The sequence below is a fragment of the Pelophylax lessonae genome (assembly GCF_965119305.1).
Source record: "Pelophylax lessonae genome assembly, chromosome: 10".
Classification (NCBI taxonomy): domain Eukaryota; kingdom Metazoa; phylum Chordata; class Amphibia; order Anura; family Ranidae; genus Pelophylax; species Pelophylax lessonae.
The window spans coordinates 170,018,469-170,045,906 of NC_138777.1; the positions used below are offsets into that span (position 1 = coordinate 170,018,469).

General features: G+C 43.2%; 2 protein-coding genes across 3 annotated transcripts in view; one reads left to right on the plus strand and one right to left on the minus strand.

The window, feature by feature from the left end:
• The window catches only part of PRDX5 (peroxiredoxin 5), a 39,344-nt gene extending 15,354 nt beyond the window's left edge, over positions 1-23,990 (minus strand). For both annotated transcript variants that reach the window (XM_082270739.1, XM_082270738.1), the window contains exons 1-3: positions 23,793-23,990; positions 18,907-19,041; positions 8,883-9,014 (exon numbers count right to left, since the gene is read on the minus strand). In XM_082270739.1, coding sequence (XP_082126865.1) covers positions 8,883-9,014; positions 18,907-19,041; positions 23,793-23,957 — 432 coding nt within the window. In that variant the 5' untranslated portion in view covers positions 23,958-23,990. The remainder of the gene's footprint in view (positions 1-8,882; positions 9,015-18,906; positions 19,042-23,792) is intronic.
• A 75-nt stretch (positions 23,991-24,065) lies between these two features.
• TRMT112 (tRNA methyltransferase activator subunit 11-2) overlaps positions 24,066-27,438 on the plus strand; it is a 34,350-nt gene continuing 30,977 nt past the window's right edge. Inside the window, exon 1 of the mRNA XM_082270822.1 lies at positions 24,066-24,222. Within this exon, the coding sequence (XP_082126948.1) occupies positions 24,148-24,222 (75 nt within the window). The 5' untranslated portion in view covers positions 24,066-24,147. The remainder of the gene's footprint in view (positions 24,223-27,438) is intronic.

Here is a 27,438-nt window from a genome sequence, read left to right on the forward strand (position 1 = left end):
TGCACGCTCAGTTAACTTTCACCAGCCCCTACGTCACTACAGGACACGTGTGACATGGGGAGTCAGCAGAAAGAACCACAAAGTGCAGCCAGTGGTATGTGAAATGCCCAGAAGTATTGAATGTGAAGATAATTTAAGAAGCTGAAGCTCTTAAGAGCGAACATCTGAATAAACAGCAGCAGGACAGGAGAATAAAAAGCCACTTCTTTTGTAGGCTATTCAATTTTATTTTTCTAACCCAGTGATAGTGGATTTACCCGCCTCCTTTCCAGGCCAATTCTGACACTTCGCTCCTACATCTAAAAAATCGACTTTAATTAGAACCCCCGACCATTGTTTATATTTTTTTTTTAGCAGAGACCCTATAGAAATAAATGGTGAGTGTTGCAATTTTTTATGTCACACGGTATTTGCGCAGCGGCTTTTCAAATGCTATTTTTTTGGGAAAAAAAAAAAAAAAAAAAAAAACACACTAAAGTTTGCCAAAGTTTTTGTAAAATGTGAAAGACGTTACACCAGGTAAATTGATACCCAACATAACGCTTTAAAATGGCGTTTGCCCGTGGAACCTGCCTGTACAGATTTCTAGTTTAGAGTTGTTCAGGAGGTCGGGTGCTACAATTATTGCTCTTGCTCTGACGTTCGCGACAATACCTCACATGTGTGGTGCGATCACCGTTTACATATGCGTGTGGGAGTAACGTATGCGTTTGCACGGTGGTGCTTTAATTTTTTTTTTTTTTTAAACTTTTGTTAATAGAAACCTTCATTTTAATCACCCTATTTTTTTGTACTAACTTTATTGCGATCAAAAAGGATTAACATCCCTTGTGACAGCTTGGGCTGTGACCGCTCCTCTTTATGGAAAAATTTGGGGTCTTTTTAGACCTCAAATCTCTCCTCTGGCCCCCCCATGCAGCCGATCAGACTGAGATCTGCTTCTTCTCTGGCCGCTGGTGGCCAGGTAAATAAAGAGGCAGAACCGGAAGTGAAGAACTACTCATTGCTCCTGGTTTTCAGGGTTACAGGGGGGGGGGGGGGGGGGGGAACGACATCAGCTCCTCGCTCTGTACAGGGCAACCATCGTCACATCACTCCCGAGCACTGCAATCATACGGTAGAGCCAGCAACTGGAGGGGGGTTAAATGAGACTCCCTTCCGCCACCCGCAGGGAAGTGTTTGAGTGGCCATTCAATCGCTGGCTGAAAAGTATGATACCAGGATTATGCCTGTAGGTGCAGGCATAATCCTGGTGTAATCACTGAAATCCAAGGACGTACAGGAATGTCCATTTGGGGGAAGAGGTAAAAGTGCAAGTTCACCTTTTCAGCAGAAACAGCCTACAACCCTCCTCACCACCTTAGTCCCTGCTGATCTCCATAGGCGATGAGCTGGCAACGCCCACACAGGCGATGCAGCAGTCCAGGAATTTAAAATCCCCCAGTCTTTTCCCTCTTTTTGCAGCGCTTCCAGGATGGATCAGAGTGATTCTGATTGGGGAGCGCTGGAACAAAGAATCACCAATGGCAGCTGTTTAAATAATCAAACAGCGGCTGCATCGGATGGTGTTTGGTCAACAATTTTCTTGCCAGCTTCTTTATCAGTAACAGGTGAAATTAGTGTATAGCTAGCTTTAACTCTCAAAGTGGCAAGAAAAAAAAACAATCTTTTATTATAACTGTTAGATGCAGCATTTATTTAAAGGCCAAAGTTCCTTTTTTTCTAAAAATCCAGCTCCCCATGTATCAATATACCATTAATGTACCTCAGTTGCAGAAATATATGAGCGCTTTGATTTGGAGAACAAGGCCGCATACCAAGTTTTCCAGCACCCCCGGCATTTCTTCATGCATGCATTTGCCCAGCTTGCCTTCAGACAGGCGCATACTAAATTCCTAGGGCCACATCCAACCCATGGGACACCCCTGATGTAGTGCAAGGCCCTGCCCGATTGGATAGATGGGGTGTCCTCCTATTATATAGTTTTGGTAAATCCAAAAGGTGATTGTACAATCTGATTGTTTTGTTTATGGCCCCTATTTATACACTTAAAAAATTACCTAGTTGCACTTTCAGTATTAAGAGTCGGTTCACACTGAGGCAACACGACTCCTTACTACTTCGGGGGCGACTTGTGCATTACCATGCACCACGACTTCGGAGCGACTTGCAGGGACTTCATATAATGGAAGTCTATGCAAGTCGCTCCAAGGTCGCCCCAAAGTAATACAGGACCCTTTTTCTAAGTCGGAGCGACTTGTGTCGCTCCTATTAGAACGGGTCCTGTAGCGGTCAATGGACCGCGACTTGTCAGGCTGACAAGTCGCGCTAGTGTGAACCGACTCAAACTCTTTTCACACCTGGGCGTTTCAGAATCGTGGAGAAATGCTCTACGCGTTTGCGATGACATTATTTCTTAATGGCACCTCAAACGCGGTGCGATTTTGGCACGAACGCAGCAAAATCCCAACATGCGAAGCTTGTCACTCAAAAGGAGTGGGAGCTTTGTTTTGTGCGACAGCCCGATTCTGAAATGCCCAGGTGTGAATGGAGCCTAATTGTTACCAGCACACCAAACACAAAATGCACTCCACACTGTTCGAGATGTGAGCGGGACCCGAAAGTGAAATTGCTGCGCTTACAATGAGGAACAATGAGGCTCCATTCACATCTGTGTGTTTCCGAACGCATGGCAAAACTACACAGAAAATGCATGCTTTGCCATGCGTTTCAGAAATGCTACAAATGTGCTTGTGTGGTCATTACATGTTTAAGCCCCCCCTAAGTGCAGCAAACGCACAAAAAAAATTGGTAACGCACCATGCTCTGCTCCAAAAAATGCTCTGGAGCTTCTTTGGGGCGATTGTGTGTAGGGTAGCCCATTCTATGTGTGACGAGTAAAAATGTTTCAAAACAAATGCACGCGGGAATGGGAGTTTTCGCAACATGGAAATGTGAACAAGTCCTGACAACTGCGTGTCTCCATCCACTCCCTCCTATGTACTTGTATAAAGATGGCCATACACTATGCAATCTGATTGTACAATCTCTGTACCAATCTGATTGTACAATCTCTGTACCATTTCCTTTAGATTTACCATAACTAGGGAATAGGTTGGAGGACTCACCTGAACAAGCCAATCAATTTTATCAAATCAGACATGCCCTAGTACTACATAACTTAAGTGGGGTACACACTAGTAGAAAATCTGCCGAAAATTCCCTTCCGAGGTAAAAATCATACAATTTTCGGCTAGTGTGTACACAACTTTCAGCAGCCGATGCCGACATTTTCAAACGAGAAAAAAAAAAAAAAAACAGAGGGACAAACACCAAAATTTTTATCATCCGTCCCCAGCATGACCAATTTTCGTTTAATGTGTATGCAGTACGTCACAAAAAAAAAATCGGATACGAAAGACCGTGCATGTTTGGAAGTTGCTGAAGACCCAGAAGTCTAGGGGGAAAAAAAAAAAAAGCGGATGAGAAACTTCGTGAACATTTTACACTGTCAACTAAAAACTGTTATGACCGCTGAGCATGAGAGAGAAAAAAAAAAAAAAAAAAAAAAAAAAAAAAAAAAAAAGAATATAAATCTGAGGATATTTCGTTCGATTCTCGTCAAGTGTGTACAAGCTTTTATGGGGGGGGGGGGGGGGATCTAAAGGAGATTGTACAATCAGATTGTAGAGAAAGTGGGTGGAAAGTAGTATTGTAATGAGGGCGGCGTGGTGCAAAATGGTGAACTACCCCTATCACTCCCTCTTCTGTGATGCAACAAGAAAGCAAAGGCTTCTGGGAGATGACCTAACAGGAAGTGAAAGCTAAGAGAATCTACAGGAAATGATGGAATCTGAAAATCCTTTTGAAAAAAAATGCAAATAAACCGACAAGATTTAAACCTCTTGTAGGAGGAGGCAAGTGAGAGAAAAGCACATTGGGATGGCTGGGCCAGAAATGGCATTGGAAAACATTTCCATTTACGAAACCTGAAATTCAGCCCGAAAAGGCGAACTTATCCTTTAAAGTATTGTCTGTGCCCCCGTCAAGGAGATTCACTCGCTCTCTCTTCGTCCTGTTTACCATGATCATTGAAAGTAAATGAAAAATTCTACATTTTGGGTTGTACCCAGAAATGTATAAGATGGGAATTCTTCCAATCGGGACACTAGCTCTAGTAAACTGGGGGTCCCCAAGAAATTCCAATAACTTTCAGGGATTTCCTCTCACTTCCTGTTTGGCTATGCGACAGGAAGTGAAGGTAAATCTCCATGATGGGCTACAGATGGTGAAAACATTCTGGCAGGGGTTGTAACTAGGAATCGTCTGATTATCGGCAAAGCCGATATATCGAGGGCCGATCTGCACTTTCCCCGATATATTGGAATCGGCCCCTGGGGTTACCGATATTGCGGGAAAGTGCTGTACCGGAGTGATGCCTGCAGCTAGAGGCATCACCCTGGTACCGGCGCCCATAGCCGACGGTCAGACATTGTAATGACAACCGATGCGGCTGAGAAGCCGCTCGGCTGTCATTACAAGGAGCGGGAGGGGACGTCCCCCTTTATCCCACCGCCTCCCGCGGCTCGCCCGGGTCTCCCATCCCACCGGGCATCCTACCTGCACAGCCGCCGAAGAGAAGACCCGATCAAAGCCGCAGTTTGGCTGTTTTGAATGCTGTCTTTTTTTTTTTTAATCTGGTGCCGAATAGTTTTTGCATGTAGACCCGATCAGAGCCGAATGCGGCTTTGATCGGGTCTACATGCAAAAAAACTGTATTCGGCACCAGATAAAAAAAAAAAAAGACAGCATTCAAAACAGCCAAACTTGGCTGTTTTGAATGCTTTTAAGTGCAGAGGAGGGTTTGGAGACCCCCAGATCCCTCCACAAGAGTTCCTGTCAAGTGTAAAAATAAAATATAATAAAAAAAAAAAATATATATATATATATATATATATATATATATATATATATATATTTTTTTTTTTTAACTGTACAAGAATAAAAATCGTCTGATACCGATATTCAATGGCCGAAATATCGGTAAGGAAAATCTGATATCGATCACTAATGATCACCCTCCCTTACTTTATCCATAAAGTAAAGGAAATGAAAGAAAAGAATGTTTTGCCTATAGTTCTACTTTAATGCAAAAAGTAAAAGGGGACAACTTCATATGAAAGCTGCTAACATTACTAATGGCAGCTGGGGGTCAAAGTACTAAAAAGGGGCCGATGAACAGGACACTTCAGCAAACCTCATCTGCAATGTGCAAGAAGTTGCCATCAATGGCAATCTACGTACTTACCGAGAGAGAAGAAAAAAAAAAAAAAAAAAAAGAAGGCCACCAGACACAACAGATGGCACTTTTCCTTTAGCAGTTTGTACAAATGACTTCCACTTTGAGTGTTTTACATCTTTTTCTCAGATCTAAAAACCAAGTCATTTTCCTGGGACCTTATCTACGTCTGTCAGTTTTCATTGATTTCTTGGTCTGTTAGGAATGGTTATGTATGCACAAGTTGCTTCCCATTTACGTAGGTTACTTAAGACAGTTTAGGAAAAATGTGCCATCCTACTATACAGATAACATTTTATCTACACATAAATCTATCAGCAAACCATCCAAACTACGAGCTGATAACAGGAATAGACAGCCCAGGCCTGCTTACCCAACTCACTGGAGGTTACACAAGAATTCCTGAACTCATGCCAGTTCCAGCAGTTACACAACAAAACCCGCCTTTCTGAAATGTTCTGCTTCCAACAAAAAAAAAAAAAAAAAAAAAAAAAAAAGGAAGCATTTAAAGCTTACAATGGGATGCCAGCCTCCTGCAAAAAAAAAAAATAAAAAAAAAAACAGAGTCTACCCAAGACAAATATATATATATATATATATATATATATATATATATATATATATATATATATATATATATATATATATATATATATATATATATATATATATATATATATATATATATATATATATATATATATATATATATATATATATATATATATATATATATATATAAATTTGCCCTGTAAAATAAAGTAGAAGGCACTCAATTGGTTTATTTGGAACCCTAGGCCTCACATACTATAAAATTGTAAAAAAAAAAAAAAATGAAAGTTAGGATAGCAGCAGCTCTTTTTCTAGTCCATGCTAATAAATAAAATTTAGAATGCCCCATCCCTCCATGCTCGCACGCAGAAGTGAACGCATACGCAAGTCGCGCCCGCATATGTAAACATTGTCAAACCACACATGGAGGTATCGCCATGATCGTTGGAGCGAGAACGATAATTCTAGCACAAGACCTCCTCTAACCCTAAACAGGTATCCGTTACATTTTTTTTTAAAGCGTTGCCTATGGAGATTCTTAAGTACCAAAGTTTGTCGCCATTACACGTGTGCGCAATTTTAAAGAATGACATGTTAGGTATTTATTTACTTGGCGTATCATCTTTCCCATTATACAAAAAAATGGGCCAACTTTATGGTTATGTTTTTTAATTCATGAAATTGTATTACTTCCCAAAAAATTGCATTTGAAAAAGACTGCTGCGCAGATACGGTGAGACATAAAATATTGCAACGATCGCCATTTTATTATTCTCTAGGGTCTCTGCTATAAAAAGATATAAATGTTTGGGGGTTCTAGGCAATTTTCTAGCAAAAAATACTGATTTTAACTTGTAAGCAACATATGTCAGAAAAAGGCTTAGGCTCCAAGGGATTAAGAATGGTTTGGTGAGACACACACACACACACGGTGTTGACCTGGCATCCAAATTCTTCAGATCTCAATCCAAATCGAGCATCTGTGGGATGTACTAGAAAAAACAAGTCCGATCCATGAAGAATCCATCTGTCCACCTACATGACTTAAAAGATTTGCTACTGACAGCTTGGGACCAGATGTCTAGTGGTGTCCCTGCCTCAAAGGGTTATGGTGGGTGGTCATGGTATGGCCGAGCGGTGTATAGGTCACCGACCGTTCTATGCAACTGTTTACATTTTCTTTTACAATCATAGCTCTCCCTGCCCTCAAGGAGCTTACAAGCGGAGTTTCCTATTTCACATGCATACAAATACTAGGGCCAGTTTAGACAGGACCCAACCTACCAGCATGTCCTTGGAGTGTGGGAGGAAACGGGTGTACCCAGAGGAAGTCCATGCAGAAAGTAATTCAAACCAAGGACCTAGCCCTGCAAGGCTCAATGCTAGCCACTGAGCTGCCCATGGGGTTGGGTTCACACTTTTGCACTGGGATGAATTAACACACTACACACAATTTGTGGTGGCATTCAATCCGAATAGCACACCAATACTCTGGGCCGCATCAGCATTATAGTTGCCCTTAAAGGGCTGGTTGCATCTGTAAGACTAGATGTCCAAAGCACCCCACATCCCTCCTCACATCATCTTTACCTTGTGCTGCTGCTGGGAAGGGGGGGGGGGGGGGGATTCTGCTTGGAAGCAAGATGTTCAGGGTCTGGAGGAGGACTGGGGGGGGGGGGGGTCAGCTGAATGCTGACACCATAGGAGGTGGTGGAGACGAGGGGGTGCTGCAGCTGCACAGAGGGGTGAAGGATCTCTAGGAGGAGTTCGGTCCTTCCCTCTGCTTGCTGCTGAGTGCTGAGATTGATGGGGGTGGAGATGAAGGGGGGTCTGCGGGTGCAGGAGAGCAGTTAGGGCCACAATCAAGGGCCTTGCGTTTTGACACCTGTGCTCTAAGGCAACACAGTTCCAATGTACATTAACTTCAGCACACTGTAACACAATGGTGCATGTCTATTTTCATGGGCGTTTGGAGCATTACCAGTCAATTCATTTGAAGGAGCTGCCTTAATGTAAGGCAGATTAATTTGCACCAGATTTTGCACTCTTCAGTTTTAGTAAATCAAACCCAAAGTGTAATGCACATTTTACTTACCCCTCTACTTCTTGCCCCGTTTTACTAAAAAAACTTGCATGTGTAATAAGGCAATGTAGACAGACAGCTGAAAACAGTCAAAGTGGAACTTTAGTCAGAGAATTAAGTCCTGATAAATCACTTCAGGCTGGCCCCTTTAGCATGTATAGCTATGTAAAACATTAAAAATAAGGGCCTTTACAGTTCAAAAGCCAGTAATGCACAGTCTCACCCTGCTCTGCACATGCTCAATTGCTCTCTATTCCTGGCACAGCACCTAAAATCAGAGCCAGTAGAGGCCAATCAGCTGACAGCTTTGAGATTTACAGTTGCTAAAGGGGGGGGGGGGGGAGAAAGCTATAGAAATTACTCATACTTTGAATGAGCTGCCTCAGTCCGGGTTCACATTTGTGCAATCACGGAGATCGCATGTAATTCGGAGAGCACTGCTCCTAAATTACATGCCATCTCATGGGCGGTGCAAATTCCATCTATACACTTAGTATGGCAGAATTCGCACATGAGGCTTTTTTTTCCGCAGCAGAATCGGATCGCATAGTGGTTCACACTAGTGCGATCCAATTCTGTGCGAACTTGCAGATCGCACTGCGATATGCGATCGCAACTGGGGGTGTCATTAACTTTTAATTGACACCCCCTGCGTATCGCATATGGCAGTGTGAACTGCCAGAGGTGCGGATGCAATGCGGGATCACGCTGCATATTCGCAGCGTTCCCGCATCGCACAAATGAACCGGTACTAAATGCAATGCACATTTTTTTTTTTGGCAAAATAAACACAACACACAACACACAACTGTCAACCCAGCCCAAACTGTTATATTTGTTTGTTTACATCACACTGATCATTTTTCAGATTCTTCCAAAAAGCCTTACTGTTAAAACAGTAACTTTCCTTGTATGAGCGATTCCCTATGAATTTTTTTCTACTTTTACCTTTCCATCTGCACCATGAGCTTTCCCCCACTCGCTCATAACAAAGGCATCATTGACAGCGATACAAGCGATGACTTTCACTCCGCGGGATTTCAAGTCCTCAGCTTGACTCACGTATCCAGGCAAATGGGTCTGTAGGCAACAGATAAAAAGACAATAACTAAACAAAGCAATGTTTGCCAAGGGTGCATTCACCAAAATAATAATGCAACACTAATAATGTAAACCCCACTATAGAGCCCAAATCACAGAGTGAGGCTGCATTACTAAAGGATTAGACAAGGACTCATGCACACTGGATGTTCTAAAAAAAAAAAAGCCAGTGGCTTTGCAGTCAGTTTCAGCTTTTTTACAGTAGCGCTTTAGCAAGAGAATCACCTCTATGCTTTTAGGCCTGATTCACACCTATACATTTTAAGTGCTTTTTGCAGAAATGCACTACAGTCCATTCACCATGGTTTCCAATGGAACGCGTTCTGTAGTGCAAATCTGTAAAATGCAAAAAGCACTAAAAATGCACAGGCATGAATCAGGCCTTAGTAACTCCCGTTTGAAGGCCGACTCCAATTATCCAATCATGTAAAAACCAAATCTCGTTTATCTACTTCATCTACACATAAATGGATATTTGAAGTGAACATTTAGACCATTCATGGTGTGGACATCCTCAATTCTTTCAGTATGCCTGCCTCTAAAATAGGTAAGAATTACCCATGGCAGGAAACCATAGGATGGGATTTGGAAGTTTAGCCATGTAGGAACAAGTGTACATCAGTTGGGAATACGGAACACATCCACCCAGGTATGCTTAATGAATAATGCCCCTCATGCCAAAATATTGTATTCCATTGTGCAGTTAAAAAAAAAAAAAAAAAACTAGAATATAAATAGCAACAGAGCGAGACCCTGTCACTGAAAATGGGGATTGGCATTAGGGGAATGCGAGGTTCTGGATCATCATTTCCGAGCAGAGGAAGCTGTATTTTTGGCTCTGGATTCTGTAGTTCTGGATCGGGATTGTCAATCCTGTGTCTTCACCAGATGCCTGCAGCCTGTCCGAATATATAGGTGTACAGGGTCATTATATACTCAAGCCTGGGCGGCACAGTGGTGTAGTGGTTAGCACTTTCACCTAGCAGCAAGAGGGTCGCTGGTTCAAATCCCAACCACGACACTGCCTGCCTGGAGTTTGCATGTTCTCCCTGTGCCTGTGTGGGTTTCCTCCCACACTCCATAGACATGCTGGTAGGTCAATTAGATCCTGTATAAAATTGGCCCTACTATGCATGTATGAAAGTGAGTTAGGGACCTTAGATTGTAAGCTCCTTGAGGGCAGGGACTGATGTGAATGTGCAATGTATATGTAAAGTGCTGGGTAAATTTACAGCGCTATATAAGAGCCTGAGGATAGCTTAGAGCTCCCAGTGTGGGAGACAGGAAATCTCCCCCAGGAGTCAGAGGTGCCCAGGTCTCCCCCAGGTATCAGGTGGGCTCCTATCTGGGTGTCAGGAGAACCCCTATTCAGAAAGGCGCTGCAACTAAAAGGGAATCAGCTGGACAACAGTCAGAGGGACTGGTAAGAAAAGCAGCGGTGCTGCCAACAAGGGAGCCAGGTGGCCTGGCATTTTAATTTGTTCATAATGATGTGCCCCTGCGTGGGGTAACTAAACTATGTGAACTTTTTTTTTTTTTTTTTTTTTTTTTTTTTATTAAAAAGGTCTGCCAGGTCCCAAAATGCATTTTTGGCTGGCATGATTTATTAGAAAAGCACCTACCATGCGAGAATGACCTCTCCAATACCCCCAATTGATGGGGAAGGGGGCAGCTATACTATTTAACAAGCTGACTTGTATTAAAGACAGAAAAATGTGTGTGTCATTGGCTTTTGAAAATTCTAGCCAACAGGCGGTCATCCAGATCTGCTTTACTATAAGGCACAGACCCAGAAAAAGTCTACAGAGTAGGACTCCTGACTTTTCTCAAGTGACTGCATCTACGATATATATATATATATATATATATATATATATATATATATATATATATATATATATATATATATATATATATATATATATATATATATATATATATATATATATATATATATATATATATATATATATATATATATATATATATATATATATATATATATATATATATATATATATATATATTTCCATAATGCTTTCTACATTAGAACATTTTTTTTCACATCGGGTTAGGTCCCTGAAGAAAGAGTCCGGAGGTGAATGACCAGGGCCAGCTCTTGGAGGTAACCAACAAGTTTTCAGATCCTGGAAGAAAACCAAAAACACCCAACAAAAACCCATCAAACATCAAAACTTGGCCAAAGTGAAGAAAGAGCCCTGATCGAATCCAAATCCAGGACTCCAGTACTGCAAAGCAAGACCAATAGGAAAGAATGCCATCAGAAGGAACGATTCAGCCTTTCTATAATGGCATCTACTTCAGGTTTCCCCAAAAGAAAAGTTATATGTAGATTTCTGGACATACATGTGACATCAAAAGCCTAGAAACGAAGTCTATTAGGTCCAACCTTCTGATGCTCTCCACAATGCCTGTTCTAAAGATTAGGAAACACGTTTCTACATTTCTATGTGGCAATGAAAACCACTGGGACATTAAATGATATACATTTCTACAAAATGATTACTCCATTTCCCATTACACAATATTTTTAGAAGGGGATTTGTACAGTTCTATGAACAGAACACTGAGGGGCATTTTCTTGGTGCCTTACAGGTCACTTTCATCTCAGGTCTTATATTACAAGAAATACACACATAGTATACCATATAATAGGGATCTGAGCCTTACACTACATATACAGTAAAACCTTGATTTGAGAGCGCTTTGCAAGACAAGCACATTTTTTAAATAAATTATGACTTGATATACAAGCGATGTCTTGATATACAAGTAGCGTCATGTATAAAAAAGAAGAGAGGAGCCTCTAAAGTGTAGCAATATGGTTACATTTAATGAAGGTTCAATATTTAGCAACTCACATGGTTGATGATTAAAACAGACACATACAAGTATGCAGGCATCCGGGGTAAAGCTGTCCACATAGCCCGTCCTCCGCACCGCCATCTTCATCATCCCTTCCCCGCTGCACTCCACGAGTGATTCAAAGCCTCACTTTCAGATCACTCTACTGCAGGCTATTCTTCCCGGTCACGATTGCAGACTGACAGTGGTGAGAGCCGGTGGTTCAGAAGATGGTCTATGTGGACAGCTTTACCCCAGATCCCTGCATACTTAGGTGTGCCTGTTTTAATCATCAACCATGTGAGTTGCTAAATGTTGAACCTTCATTAAATGTAACCATATTGCTACACTTAGAGGCTCCTCTCATCTCTCTCATATTCTGTAGCTCTGCTAGATTTTGCTTCTAATCCCCTTGGGAAGGCAGCATATTGTGGTTGGACATTTTATGGTTACACAGCCTATCACATTGCTATAATCTTTGTATATAAACTATAAACTGAAGGACTTGTGGAACGAATCATCTGAGTTTCCATTATTTCTTATGGGGAAATTCACTTTGATATAAGAGTGCTTTGGATTACAAGCATGTTTCCAGAACGAATTACCGTATGCTAGCAATCCAAGGTTTTACTGTAATAGGAAACTTTATATCCTATGTTCCCTTACACAAGCAACATCATTAATCTTAATTACAGTCATTTTTAAGCCTCATTTTGGATTACATGATTTTCAGACACTTGTCTCCAAATATTATAATCCTCTTGGAAAAATTACAGACGCTAAAACATGTCATTTATGACTCCTAGGTATCATCAACCCTTTTCAATTAGCACTGTAAGGTGGAAAGCATAAGGTGTAGAGAAGTTACCCACAGAAATTAATTAAAAAGTGATATTAAAGCTTCGGATTTCTTTTTACATTAAAACATGTTATACTTACCTACTCTGTGTAATGGTTTTGCAAAGAGCAGCTCTGATTATCCTCTTCTTGGGACCCCGCTGGTGCATCTGGTCCCCCTCCTGCCAAGTGTCCCCAGAGCAAGCAGCTTGCTATAGGGGCACCCAATCAGGCTCGCTTTTGAGCCACTACTCTGCATGTCCACTCACACAAAGAGCCGAAGCTTGGTCCCACCTCTCTTATTGACAGCAGCAGGAGCCAACGGCTGCTCTCACAGCCAATGAGGAGGGAGAGTCTCCAAAGAGCCCAGGCTTTCTTGCACAATGCTGGGGGGGGGGGGGGGGGGGGGGAATGCTGCCGAAAGAGAGTTTACCTTCATGCAAAGAATGCATGAAGGTAAAAAACCTTAAGCCTTTAGAATCACTTTACTGAAGCTGGGCGTTATGAGATGGATTTACTAAAACTGGAGAGCGCAAAATCTTGTGCAGCGCATGGTAGCCAGGTTTCTATCCTGAGCTGCACCAGATTTTGCACGTAATGCACGTTTTACTTACCCCTCTACTTCTTGCCCAGTTTTACTAAAAAAAAATAAAAAAAAAAAAAAAAGCTTGCAATAGACAGATAGCTGAAAACAGTCAAAGTTTTAGTCAGAAAAATTAAGTCCTTTTAAATCACTTTAGATTGGCCCCTTTTGCATGTATAGCTATGTAAAACATTAAAAATAAGAGCCCTTACAGTTTAAAATCCAGTAATGGACGGTCTCACCCTGCTCTGCACATGCTCAGTTGCTCTCTATTCCTGGCACAGTACCTAAAATCAAAGCCAGCAGACGTCGATCAGCTGACCGCTTTAAGATTTACAGTTGCTGAAGGGGGGGGGGGGTAGAAAGCTACAGAAATGACAGATTGTGCAGAGGGAACACAGGGAGGAAAAAAAAAATAAAAAAAAAAAAACACGCACAACACAGGAAAGATGACAGGACAAACTACTGCCAGAGACAGAAAGGAGTTAAAGCTACAAGGATAGCATCTTATCTCCCTGATAGTTTCTCCCTCAACCTGTGAACTTCAGCACTATAAAGCTTTGGTTAGCCTTCCACTCAATAACTGAGACAAGACATACAATCAGGTCCATAAATATTGGGACAGCGACACAATTCTAATCTTTTTGGCTCTATACATCACCACAATGCAGTTAAAGCACATTTGTTTTTCATTTCAAATCCAGACTTTCAGCTATAATTTGAGGGTATTTACATCCAAATCAGGTGAATGGTGTAGGAGTTACAACAGTTTGTATATGTGCCTCCCACTTTAAGGGACCAAAAGTAATGGGACAATTGGCTGCTCAGCTGTTCCATGGCCAGGTGTGTGTTATTCCCTCATTATACCATTTACAAGGAGCAGATAAAAGGTCCAGAGTTAATTTCAAGTGTGCCATTTGCATTTGGAATCTGTTGCTGTCAACTTGACATGACGATGTCCCAATATTTATGGACCTGACTGTACAATCGAAGCTGGAAAATGTACAGATATTACAAAATGTGACATAGTTTTGAGATAACTTTTGCTCTGGGCTTCAACAAAATGGAGGCCTGCAGCAAGAGGAAAAACAGGAGCAATGCTGGAGGCAATTTAAATCACAAACTAAATTTGGTAGCCTAATTATTAATATAAAATGTTTTTGTTACTATGCGAATATTTGCCAGTTCCCGATCCGGTTGGGTGGCCCTGTCAGTCCATTCCTGCCCAGCATCCATTGATTGAAAAAAAAAAATTAACAGTTTTGAGTATTCCGACAGCCACCAACAACAGCTATTAGAATACAATAGCCTGACTGGATGGATGAACCTGGAAAGATTTTTTTTTGTTCAGCTTGCAACTATCAGTGTATGGAGAGATTAAAGTTGTATGAAAACCAAAACCACAAATGTATTATATTGCAGGTTACCAATCATTAGACGTGTAACTGCTACATCGCACAATAGCGTGTTCTGTTGAAAAACCGACCCATTGGCTGGATCACCTGGTGAAAAATAGAAGAAAGCGAATGCAGCCCTTGCATCTAAGAATTGATAAGCTACAATATATTAAGGCTTGCTTTTGGGTTTATTACCATCTTAAAAGTGCTTGTGAAGCCACTGTGTCTTCTTGCTACAATCTCGTCTGTTATATCAAATGATGTGCCCCAGTGTATGCGTTTTGTAAAAAATAAGCCGCTGTATTCCTTGGCGCTCACGTGACCGGCCACCTCTCTCATCAGACAGCTACAGCAGGCGGGGCTGAGAATCCCCCACTGACATCAGCCAGGAGGAAAGAGGCGGCCGGTCATGTGAGCTCCATTATTTGTGTACAGCAGGTTATTCTTTACAAAACACATACACATCATTTGATAACATGAGATTGTAGCAAGAAGACTTATTTTAGCAGCAGGAGGGGAGGGCAGGGGAGAGCTGCAGAGGACGGAGGCACAAACTGACCATGGTGTCAGCCATGATAAACGGTAGTCAGTTTACAGGGGGGGAGGGCAGAACCAGGCAGGATCAGCCAGGTATTTCAGGTGATAGAAGGGGCCAAACTACACAGCACAAGCACTGTGCTGTATAACATGCTTTAAAAGGAACATTTTTTGTAGGGTTACAAACACTTATGGTGTGAATACACGATTAGAATATTGCACGATCATTCGACCACCGACTTTGAAAAGTATTTGTCGGTCGAAAACGTTGCCAACATACACGGTCCGAATATCGCCCGACCGTTGCCCGCCGACCATCGAAACAGTGTTCCTCGGTCCTCATGTGTGATGAGGTTATACAGATTTAAACTGAACGACCTCAACAACAACGTATAGAATATCGTTCATTCGCAAACGAGACGACAGAATTTCTCAGGTTTTTCAAACGGTATTTTTCGTTCACAATATCGATATCGCTCATTGATGGCTGGGCATTAACGAGTAGAATATCGGCCGATCGCTCGCTGAACGGAAATGTCGGCCGATTTTCTTATCGTGTATTCCAGCCATAAGTCTTAGGGCTTTCCTCATTGCTCAATACCCCTGGCAGCCAAGACTCTGCTTTCAAATTTTAGGGAGGCCCTCCACATCCTCCTGTACAGTGCAGGTCCACTCCTTTATTGTACATGATGCAGATTACTGGGCATGACCAGACAAAGGAAGCGGCTCCAACAGGGAGGAAGCTTGTAGGAGTAAGGGATAAGAAAGAATTTCTCCTAGTTTTTTAGCACCTTACTATAGAAAGGAAAGGGGGGGGGGGGCTTTTTCTTTTTAAGGGCACCAGAAATGGCTGTTTTTTTAATCAAATAACTTTTGCGTCGTTGCTCAAAACAAGTATCCAGCAAGTGCAAACAACTTGTGATCTTCATACTTGCTGCAAATACAAATCTTATGTGTAATAAATTTGCTTGACTGAACAGGTTTAATCAAACCTCTTTAGGGCCAGAAGGCAGCCAGGCAACTAGCAAGTTTCAAAGGGGATTACCAATTGCAACCCGCATACTGTATAGCCATTATTGACAGGCGTTTATAGTTATTTTAATAAATCCCAACACACTGGTTAGGCATCACTATACAATATAAAGCGATAATAGGCCCTGAAGATCTGTAGTTCTTAACTAATTCTATGTGCACACCACGCTGATCACAGGGTACCGATGTGTGCAAACCAAGAATTACCATATTGGTTTGCAAGTGTTTTAAATAGCAAACTTTATACCAAACACTGAATGTATAGTTAAGGTTTCTTTTAAAAGCATTAGGGATTGTTTTGGGTGAAATATTTAGACATAGAGCAGTGGTCCTCAACCCTGGCCTACAGGGCCCACTAATAGGTATTACCTTGGGGAGATGCAGACTAGAGTACTGCAATCACTGAGCAGCAAATTATATCACCTGGGATGTATTTCAGTTATCTTGAAAATCTGGCCTGTTAGTGGGCCCTGTAGGCCAGGGTTGAGGATCACTGATCTAGAGGGTATAAAACAAGAAATGCACATGTTTCATGGGTCACTTGGCATAAATGTTACATACTACGGGGTTACTTGGTAAAAAGGTCTTGTAAATTGGTACTGAGCCGCAAGGGTTGCTGCTAGGCATCCGTCGAGCACTTGGTTTATCTGGTCACCCACATAGCATTTTTAGCTACTTAGGTATCCTTAAAGCAGCACTACACTGCATCTGAGCACCACAAACACCATTTAATTTATTCAAAGCAAATTCACCCATGCATCCAAGCTTTATATTGCTGAGAAATCACTTTGTAAAACACACCCCCTAGCATTTCTGGACTTTGCCATCTTTAGTAAAGGTAAGATTCATGTAGCATTTACTTCCTGGAATCCACCGGCCCTTAGCTCAGGCATACAGGCAGGAGGATATGCTTAGATGAGAAGAACCCCTCCTCCCCTTTTGAAGGCTTTTTGGATGTATGACATTTCCCTAGGCCTGGAAACCAGAAAGTAACAAAAAAAAAAAGGTGGTTTAACACCGGTAAACATGACATACTTTCCTATCTACTTACCAATGCTAGCGGCAGAAGGATTAAAAATAGTCAATGTCGATAGGGAGTGATGGTCTGCTTTAAGTGCTGGTTCACACTGAACAATCCTGGGCGTTCCCTAGCAGTGTAATCTTGTCAGCCCATTCATTTGAATGGGCTGCAAAATGCACTGGAAAGCAGAAAGTGACTTTTTCAGAATCCTCTGCCCTAAACGGCATGGCACTGTAGTACCATGCAATTTGGAGGCTGCAAACGTGCTGTGTTTGCGGGATGCATTTGGCATGCCAATAACAAATTAATGGTACCTGTATGTAATTTGCATGGGCAGTGTGTTCATCTGTGGTGTGGGAAATACACACTGAATGCGCCTTGCTTGTGTTTTGGTGTGAATCGGCCCTTATACTTGTTTTTGTATACATTTAGGATTTGAATATTTAGCCCCGGTTCACATTAGTGCGTTTACGGAGATCGCATGTAATTCGGAGCGCACTGCTCCTAAATTACATGTGATCTCATGTGCGGTGCAAATTTCAGCCACACACTTTGTACGGCTGAATTCGCACTGCATCCGCACTAAACTTGCTTTTTTTCTATCCGCAGCAGAATTGGATCGCATAGTGGTTCACACTAGTGCGATCCGATTCTGTGCGAACTTGCAGATCGCACTTCGATATGCGATCGCAACTGGGGGTGTTAACTTTTAATTGACACCCCCTGCGCATCGCATATGGCAGTGTGAACTGCCAGAGGTGCGGATGCGATATCACGCTGCATATTCACAGCGTTCCCGCAACGCACAAGTGTGAACTGGCACTTACCATACCATAGAACAGGGGTGGGGAACCTTTTTTCTGCCAAAGGCCATTTATAAAATCATTCGGGGGCCGTACAAAATTAGCAACTTAAAAATGTGCCTGTTCTATTTGGTCAAAAATGTAATTAACTCATCCCTAATGTGAAGCTGCAACTGCTTCTCTTTGGTGAGGTGTGTGATGTTAGCTGGTATTGATAATGTTGCTACTCGCAACTGGTTTTCCAGGTTTGCGTCGGTCAGTCTGGAGCGCAGTCGACTTTGTGGTCGTAAGTTTTGAAAAGAACTGCTGGCGGGTAATGCTGGTGGCTATAGCTGTCCGGTACTGCTGGTGGGTACAGCTGGCGGGTACAGCTGGCTGGTACTGCTGGTGGGTACAGCTGGCTGGTACTGCTGGTGGGTACAGCTGGCTGGTACTGCTGGCTCAGGCTGGTACTGTGCTGTGGGTACTGCTGGTCCCCGGAACATAGGTTCCCTGCCATAGAATATGAATATTGAATATGGCATTTTGTGTCTTCTTGGTGAGACTGCCATCACAGGGGGGGGTGTGTATTTGGTACTGTATGACTGTTGGGTATATATTCATGCTTTGTTGTACAGTGATGTAATTTTGTCACCTTGAGGAAGTGTCCTGGCCCTAAAACTTATTGGGCTTATTTGACTGACGTAACACCAATAAAAAGTATACAGTATATAATTCAAACCGGGTGCTGGTGACGTCTCATCAATCTATTGTAATAATAAAGTATAGAACAGACCCATAACTGCATCCAACCTACCTTGGAACATCCCGGGGTGAAAGCTCCAGGCACACCAAACAGAATCCCCTTCTCAGAACCGAACACATCCTTCACACTGGTCTTGTTTCCTGGACCGCCATCATATACCTGAGCATCAGGAATTGGATCTCCTACCTGTCAACATATCAGATAACAGCTTGGTTCATATAACTCCTAGAGTGCAACACAAAACGCTATGGTTTCATCAGCCTGTACTTTTCATTCATTCCATCCACACCCATTGCCTAAACCACAGGACTGGCCCAAACCTTTCTGGCAGTCACATGTCTGGGTTTTCCCCATGACAGCTTTGGAATAATTGCTACATAAAAATGTCATCATGCACATCCTGAATCTTGTAAGCACATCAAACAGATTGGAACATTTTACACTAGTCCCACAAGATACAATATTACATTGTGACACCAGACTAAGTTTGAGGATTTCGTTTTTTTTTAATTCTCAAAAAGTAACAACTAACATTTCTTTGTAAATCAGTCACATTATGTTATAGTGACCCTAAACAATATACTTAAAAATAATCCATATACACATCCACTACCAAAAGTGGTTCTAAAGGCGCAAGGTTTTTTACCTTCATACACTACGCATGAAGGTAAAAAAACCTTCTGCGTGCAGCGGCCTCCCTAGTACTTACCCAAGATTTCCCCCGATCCAGCGATGTGCACAAGGGCAGAGCTTCTCCCGAGTCTCTCATTCCTCATTGGCTGAGACAGCAGAAGGAGCTATTGGCTCCTGCCACTGTCAATTACAGCCCATGAAGAGAGAGCTGGGGACGGGGCAGAGCTACGGCTCTGTATGTCTTATGGGCGCATAAAGCCATAGCTCAGGAGCGAGCACACTCCAGTGCCCCCAGAGCAAGCTATTGGGGGTAATGGCTAAAAAGGAGGAGCCAGCATGGATGCAAAAAGTGGAGGATCAGGGCTGCTCTGTGAAAAACCACTGAATGACATGTTTATTTTGTTTTTTTTAAACAAACCTTGAGGCTCGGTTCACACATCTGCGATGGCAGACATCGCATGGGATTCGAGGGCACCGCTCTGAAAATCACATGCAAGGTCTGTGCGATGCCAATTCAGTCCTACTCCTAGAGAGAGCATAAAGCCCAATGGTCTGAAGACTTGAAGCTGCGTCTGTCAGTGAACGAAAGAGAAATATTGTTTTTATTACTTACTGGCTGCATTCTCTCGCTTCATGAGGCCAGGCATTGCCGTTCACCAGGAGATACCCAGGACCCACTGCACCAGCGTAGGGTCTGACAATGGGTCCAAGGATTTCATCCTGATACCTAATGTCAGTCAGGGTGCCATTGTCTAGCCCAGTGTTTCAACTCCGGTCCTCAAGGCACATTAACAGGCCAGATTTTAAGTATTACCTTGGGGAGATGCCGACTAGAATACTGCAATCACTGAGCAGCAAATGAGATCACCTGCGGTGTATTTCAGTCTTCTTGCAAGCCTAGCCTGTAAGGCCCCTTTCACACATATTCAGTTAAGTCACGTCAAAAATGTATCAGTTTTCCATCCGTTTTTCGTCAATTGTCATCATCAGTTTTTCATACATTTTTCGTCAGTTGTCTGTCCATTACGTTTGACGAATGAAAAATAGGGCATTTGTCCATGCAAAAAACGGACATTGACGGAAGCGGATGAAAACGGATGTTAACTGATGATCTGTTATCATCTGTTTTTACATAGAGATGCATTGATGTCCGTTTTTCATCCGTCAACAGTTGAATGAAAAAACAGACAAACGGACAGCATGTGTGAAAGGGGCCTTAGTGTGCCCTGAGGACCGGAGTTGAGAAACATTGGTCTGGCCTGTAGAGGTCTGTGCATCCCCCCCAGCAGACCATCACTGACCACCACCAAACCAGTCCTGCTGAACGATGTTACAGGCAACATAACATTCTCCACAAATTCTCCAGACCCTTTCACATCTTTTACATGTGCTCAGGGTGAATCTGCTCTCATCTGAAAAGCACAGGGCACTAGTGGCGGACCTGCCAATTCTGGTGTTCAATGGCAAATGCCAATGAAGCTCCACAGTGTCGGGCTGTGAGCACAGAGCCCACTGTCGGAACCTCAGGCCACCATCATGAAGTCTGTTTCTGATTGTTTGGTCAGAGACATTCCCACCAGTGACCTGCTGGAGGTTATTTTGTAGGGCTCTGGCAGTGCTCATCCTGTTCCTCCTTGCACAAAGGAGCAGATACCGCTCCTACTGATGGGTTAAGGACCTTCTACAGCCCTGTCCAGCTCTCCTAGAGTAACTGCCTGTCTCCTGGAATCTTTTCCATGCTCTTGAGACTGTGCTGGGAGACACAGCAAACCTTCTGGCAATGGCATGTATTGATGTGCCATCCTGGAGGAGCTGAACTGCCTGTGCAACCTCTATAGGGTCCAGGTATTTCCTCATGCTACCAGTAGTGACACTGACCCTAACCAAATGCAAACCTAGTGAAAAACAGTCGGAAAAGATGAGTAGGGAAAAAAAAAATGTTAGCGGCCATCACCTGTAAAACCCATTTGTTTTGGAGGTTGTCTCACTGTTGCCCATCTAGTGCACCTGTTATTTCATTAACCCCAAAGCAGCTGAAACCGATTAACAACCCCCTCTGCTACTTTACTGACCCAATCAATATCCCAGGGATTTTATTGACTTCATGTTATACTCTGAAAGTGTTCCTTTAATCTTTTTGAGCAGTGCAATATATAATGCCATCCCAGTCTAATGCCTCGTACACACGCAACGATTATCGGCCGACCGATCGTCCGACTTTTGTCCAGAGTGGTGTCTGTTGGTTGGACTGTGCCTAGACTGCACACGAATTTTCTCGGCCAACAAAAATCTACTTCAGAAGTGATGTCATGTGCTGGTTTACTTTCCGTGTGTTTTTTCTTCTCTGAGCATGCCCAGTCTTGCTCATCAGATTTTTGTCTGCCGAAATCTGTACTGACTGAGGAACAATCGGCCGTTGTGGTTGACGGCCAGAGATTTTATAGTCTGCACACCAGATTTTATTCGGCCGAAAAGTCGGAGTCGGTTGTCGAAATCATACTAACAAGCCGACAATCGGCCGATCGGACGTTGGCCAAAAATTCACGGCCAACTATCGATGCGTGTGTACGGGGCTTTAGTCTGTAGGGTTCAATATGGAGTTGGCCCACCCTTTGCAGCTTCAAATCTTCTGGGAAGGCTGTCCACAAGGTTTAGGAGGGTCTATGGGAATGTTTGACCGTTCTTCCAGAAGCACATTCCCATAGTCACACCCTTAAACCTTGTGGACAGCCTTCCCAGAAGAGGTGAACCAGTTGTAACTGCAAAGGGTGGGCCAACTCAATATTGAACCCTATGGACTAGGACTGATTGATATGAGAAGGCCTGGCTCACAGTCTCCGCTCTATCGAGTTGAGGCCAGTTGAGTTCCTCCACCCCAAACCCGCTCATCCATGTCTTAATGGACCTTGCTTTGTGCACTGGTCTAAATCATTTAGTGGAGGGGGAGGGAATTTAAGTTTCGGGGGTTGTTTTTCAGGGGTTGAGCTTGGCCCCTTAGTTCCAGTGACGGGAACTCTTAAGGCGTCAGCATAACAAGACATTTTGGACAATTTAATGCTCCCAACTTTGTGGGAACAGTTTGGGGGTTGGCCCTTCCTGTTCCAACATGACTGCACACCAGTGCACAAAGCAAGGTCCATAAAGACATGAATGAGCGAGTTTGGGGTGGAGGAACTTGATTGGCCTGCATAGAGTCCTGACCAGCTCACTTTATAATCACTTACAGCAAACAGTTTTCTTCCCTTTTGGGGTAAAGGTTTTACATAAATCTGACAATTATAAGCACCCCGGTCAGCTGTAAAGTTTGTCTTTCCCCTCTAAACTGCTACATTTGCAGGACAGCTTGTTCTGTTGCACAACAGACTTACTGGATGGATCACCAGATAAAAAAGAAAACCCAAGACCCTGTTCACACAGGAGCGACCCGACTTGCTGGGGCGACCTGTGAAGTCGCAGAGCACAGCGTGCACCGCGACCTTGGCGCGACATGCACGGACTTCATATAATTGAAGTCAATGCAGGTCACCTCAAAGTAGTACAGGACCCTTTTTCTAAGTCAGAGCGACTTGTGTCGCTCCTATTAGAATGGGTCCTGTGCTAATCTATGGCAGACGACCCACCGCAACTTCAGGCGATCTGAATGGGGACAAATGCAGCCATCACATCTAAGAATTAGTAAGCAGAAGATTAAAGGTTTGCTTTAATACGGCTTAGAAAAACAATCAAATTTAGTAGTAATGCAGGGAGGACATTAAATAACCCAATCACCTTTCAGTAAATAGGAATATTACAAAGCATTTCCTCCAATATTTATGAATCACCAAACTGACGACATGTACAGAAGACAAAAACAGTGTTGTCACCCCATGACAGGAAGAAGGCAAAAAACAGTGTTGTCACCCCATAACAGGAAGGGCCTGGTCCAGGTATATTTTTTTTCTTAAGGAAAGTTGCAAATGTATGATTGAAAACCCTTTTCAAATGACATGACAGAGAGATGATCTGAGATTAGAGGAGTGAAGATCTATATATATATATATATATATATAAAAAATATAGTGATAGAGGTCGGGAGAATATACAGAATGATGGGGTCAGTCCTGCTGGTGATGAACATCGATCTGTCCTGTATGTATCTGGAGGGAATCTTCCAGTGATCTCCTGATTTGGTAAAGTACAGAGGACACCTGGCGTCTCCTGGCACCGCACACAGGGCGGGCTCCGTCCAGCACAGCAGTGATCTCCGTACAGTCCATCTGTCACATGAGCCTCCCCCTCCCCCGGCCAGGACACGGCGTGTTTACCTTGATAGACATGGCTCTGCTCCAGACTCCGCTCCTCGCTGCTATACGAAGTGGTGACAGTAGGAGGAAAGATACGGGTAACCTAAAAGCCATGACAACTAAGGCGTGGCTTCTTATAGGTCGTCTTATAGACACGCCTCCAAAGTGGTTTACGCTGATTGACATGCGCTCTTGCTCTTTCACATGGCCAATTAAAGGCGCATGCGTATCTGAAGCAAAGCGTTAGCGTGGTCCTGTAGGCCCCGCCTTACTATAGTGTGAGAGGAGCTGAAGGCGGGGTTACAGGTAGTTGGTGATTGGTTGAGGTCCCGGAAGTAGTTTCTGTGCCAGGCACGTGGGTACGCAGGACGGAAAAATGAAGCTGCTGACACATAATATGCTGCGGAGCCACGTTACCGGGGTGACCCGGGGCTTCCCGCTCATCGTCCGGGTATGGTGTTGTCTGCTTTATGTTCAGGTTGCTGTACGCGGAGACCTTTGTCAGTAAAGTCAGTCAGACATTAGGTTTTACCTTACTTTATTCAGAGAAGAGATGATTTCTGGTTGGTTGTAGCGGTTTACATCCTCTGCTTTCAATACATAGATATATATGTAATCTGTGCCTTATACTAGTGGTCCTCAACCCTGGCTTACAGGGCCCACTAACAGGCCAGGTTTGCAAGATAACTGAAATACATCCCAGGTGATATCATTTGCTGCTCAGTGATTGCAGTACTCTAGTCTGCATCTCCCCAAGGTGATACTACTAAATCTGGCCTGTTAGTGGGCCCTGAGGACCGGAGTTGAGGACCACTGCCTTACACTGCATAAGAAGACCTTAAAAGAGAGCAGTGTGGCCAAAACCAGGGAGCAGGGGGGTAATTGCCCCCTGGGCCGCTCTGATGCCCTGTAAAAAGGCTGCACTGCTTTTGTTACAGATATACCTAAAGGATTCCTGGTGAAGAGAAGTAATCAGTCCCTGTCGCTGACCTACTGAGTGCGGGTTGAAGACAAGGACAGAGCGCCGGCCTCCTCCACGTTTTCCAAATAAAAAGACGATGAAAATGCTATAAACAAAAAAAAAAAAAAAAAAAAGCCATAGGAAAAACGTGGTAGCTAAAAAAAAAAAAAAAAAAAAAAAAACTTTACCTTTTGCTGTTAAACCCATCCGATTAAAAAAAAGAAATAAAATTGTTTCATACATTTTGGCCAATATGTATTCTGCTACATATTTTGGGTGAAAGAAAAAACCACAAGCATATATTGATTGATTTGGGCAAAAGTTATAGTATGTACAAACAGATATTTTTATTTTATTTATTTTTTACTAGTAATGGTGGCCATCAGCGACTTATAGCAGGACTGCGACATTGCGGCAGACATTCTGACAATTTTTGGGGACCAGTGACCCTAACAGTGATCAGTGCTAAAAAATATGCACTGTCACTGTACTAATAACGCTGGCTGGGAAGGGGTTAAAGTAGAAGTCCACCCTAAAGCTAAAATCCCTGCATCTATAGACCGCCACAATCTAACACTAACCTTTCTAGCCCTGTAAAGAAGAATCGGTATACATACCAAAAAAGGTAAGTACTGTATACTGATTTCTTCTTTAAAGGGCTAGACAGGTTAGGGTTAGATCATGGAGATCTATAGATGCAGGGGCTTTAGGGTGTGGACTAACACTTTAACTTTGTGCCTAGCAAGTGTTTTTCTAAACAGTGTGTGGTGCTTTTAGTGGGGGAGGGCTGGGATCCATGTCCCTGCTTTGCAGAGACACAGGATCTATGCCTTCTCTCCTGTCAGAATGGTGATCTACTTTGTTTACATAGGCAGACCTCCGTTGTACCTCTCTGCTGGATCAAGGGCTGCTGCTGGCGGACATCGTGTCAGCGGTATCCACTGCTGGGCTCTCGCTGTGTGTGATCAGAGCGGGAGGGAGCCGCCAGCGGTGCACATGCGCGCCCCCTATCAGGAAGAGCTGATCACGTGTGTGTATATGTGTGTATATATATATATATATGTGTGTGTGTGTGTGTGTATATGTGTGTATGTATGTGTATATATATATATATATATATATATATATATATATATATATAGCACTGCCCCCCCTTGGGAGCTGCTAAGTGTGGATTCCCCTGGGTTACCCATAGCAACAGTCCATAAAACTTATCACTTTAAGACTTGGCTCAGACAATGAACAGTCCAGGGGATTTGGTTTTTGTGTTTTATTTTAGAACTTGGATGAGTGGGATACTCCAACCTGAACTAGGCACAATTTCTGAGGACACTAACTGTAATTAGTGCGGCAAGGTCGCTGTTTCACCTTGCCACTGAAGTGAAGTATAAAATAGGTTCCTGACTGAATTCCTCTTCAGGGTCCTGACTTGGCACCCCCTTTCTCACTTCCCGTGCATGCTAGCCCCTTGTCCACTGACTCTTCACTGGAGCGATCCCCTTCCTGGGCAGACCCCTGGCAAGCTTCCTGGTACTCACAGGCACTGTTTTTCCCTGGGTCGCTCTACTTGTCAGTATCCTGGACCTCCTGGGTCAGCATCACACACTGGATCCACTAGGCCAACTTCCTGTGCCCACCTTCCTTGCTGACAGGAGGAGAGACAAACCGTCACCTTCCTCCTGGGACCTGGCTTCCTGCCCAAAGACGCCCTGTCACATGTACCCCTGGCTTTTATGACCTATCCCAGGATGAACCACTGTTGTGACCTCCCACTAGGACAGCCACAAAAGCCTATGTGTCACTAGCTGGGTTTCCTCCACTGTCCAACAGGCTCCCCTATTTGATACAGTGGGGACAGTCCCTCAGACCAAGTGAATCCCACATGTAACAGGCAAAACTACTGATCAGGATCCCCTGAGAAGCAGATGGAGCAAACAATGCTTTTACCTGGCACCGCATTATCTAGGAGAGTGCTACATATACATGATCCAATGCACAGGTGCTGCCCTGTAGCAGTAGGCCTAGGTTCACACTGAGGGCAGGTGTGAGTTTGAGGGTGATTTGACAGACATCTGTGCGGGTTCCTGCACAGTTGTCTATTGAAATCGCCCCTGAAGTCACCAAAAGTAATGCAGAAACTACTTTTGGGAATTGGTGCGGGGCCTCAAAGTCTGCGTCGCATCATTTCGGACGGTGCCAGCAATAGACTCCAATTTCACATGTGATTTGACATGTCAACTGACGTGAACTGGTTAAAGATGAATTCCAGGTGTGGATACTGTTACATAGTTGCATTGGTCTAGCATGCAGTCCAGCCTCTGACACCATCAAGTGTATGGGTTGTATAGAGAGTATGAGAGATGGAATACAATATCAATAGCTGGATATACTGCTGTGTTCTGTCTGTTTTGTTGTTGTTGCACAGTTGTGTTTTGTGCTTTGCACATTTTGTTATTATGTAAGGCTTCAGCCTGATGACATCTAAATCTGCTCTAGAGGAAGTTTATGATAAATACTTCCCATGACTTTTATATAAAATATATGTTAAAATAAAAATTATGTTTTAAGGGATTTTTAAACCGCATAGTTTTCTATATCTGGGTTGCCCCACACAATCCCACCAAATAGGAGTCTAACAAGTATTTGAAGTTAATTTGGGATGATGGCAACCACACCCCTATTCATCTGAATCTTCCCCCCCCCCCC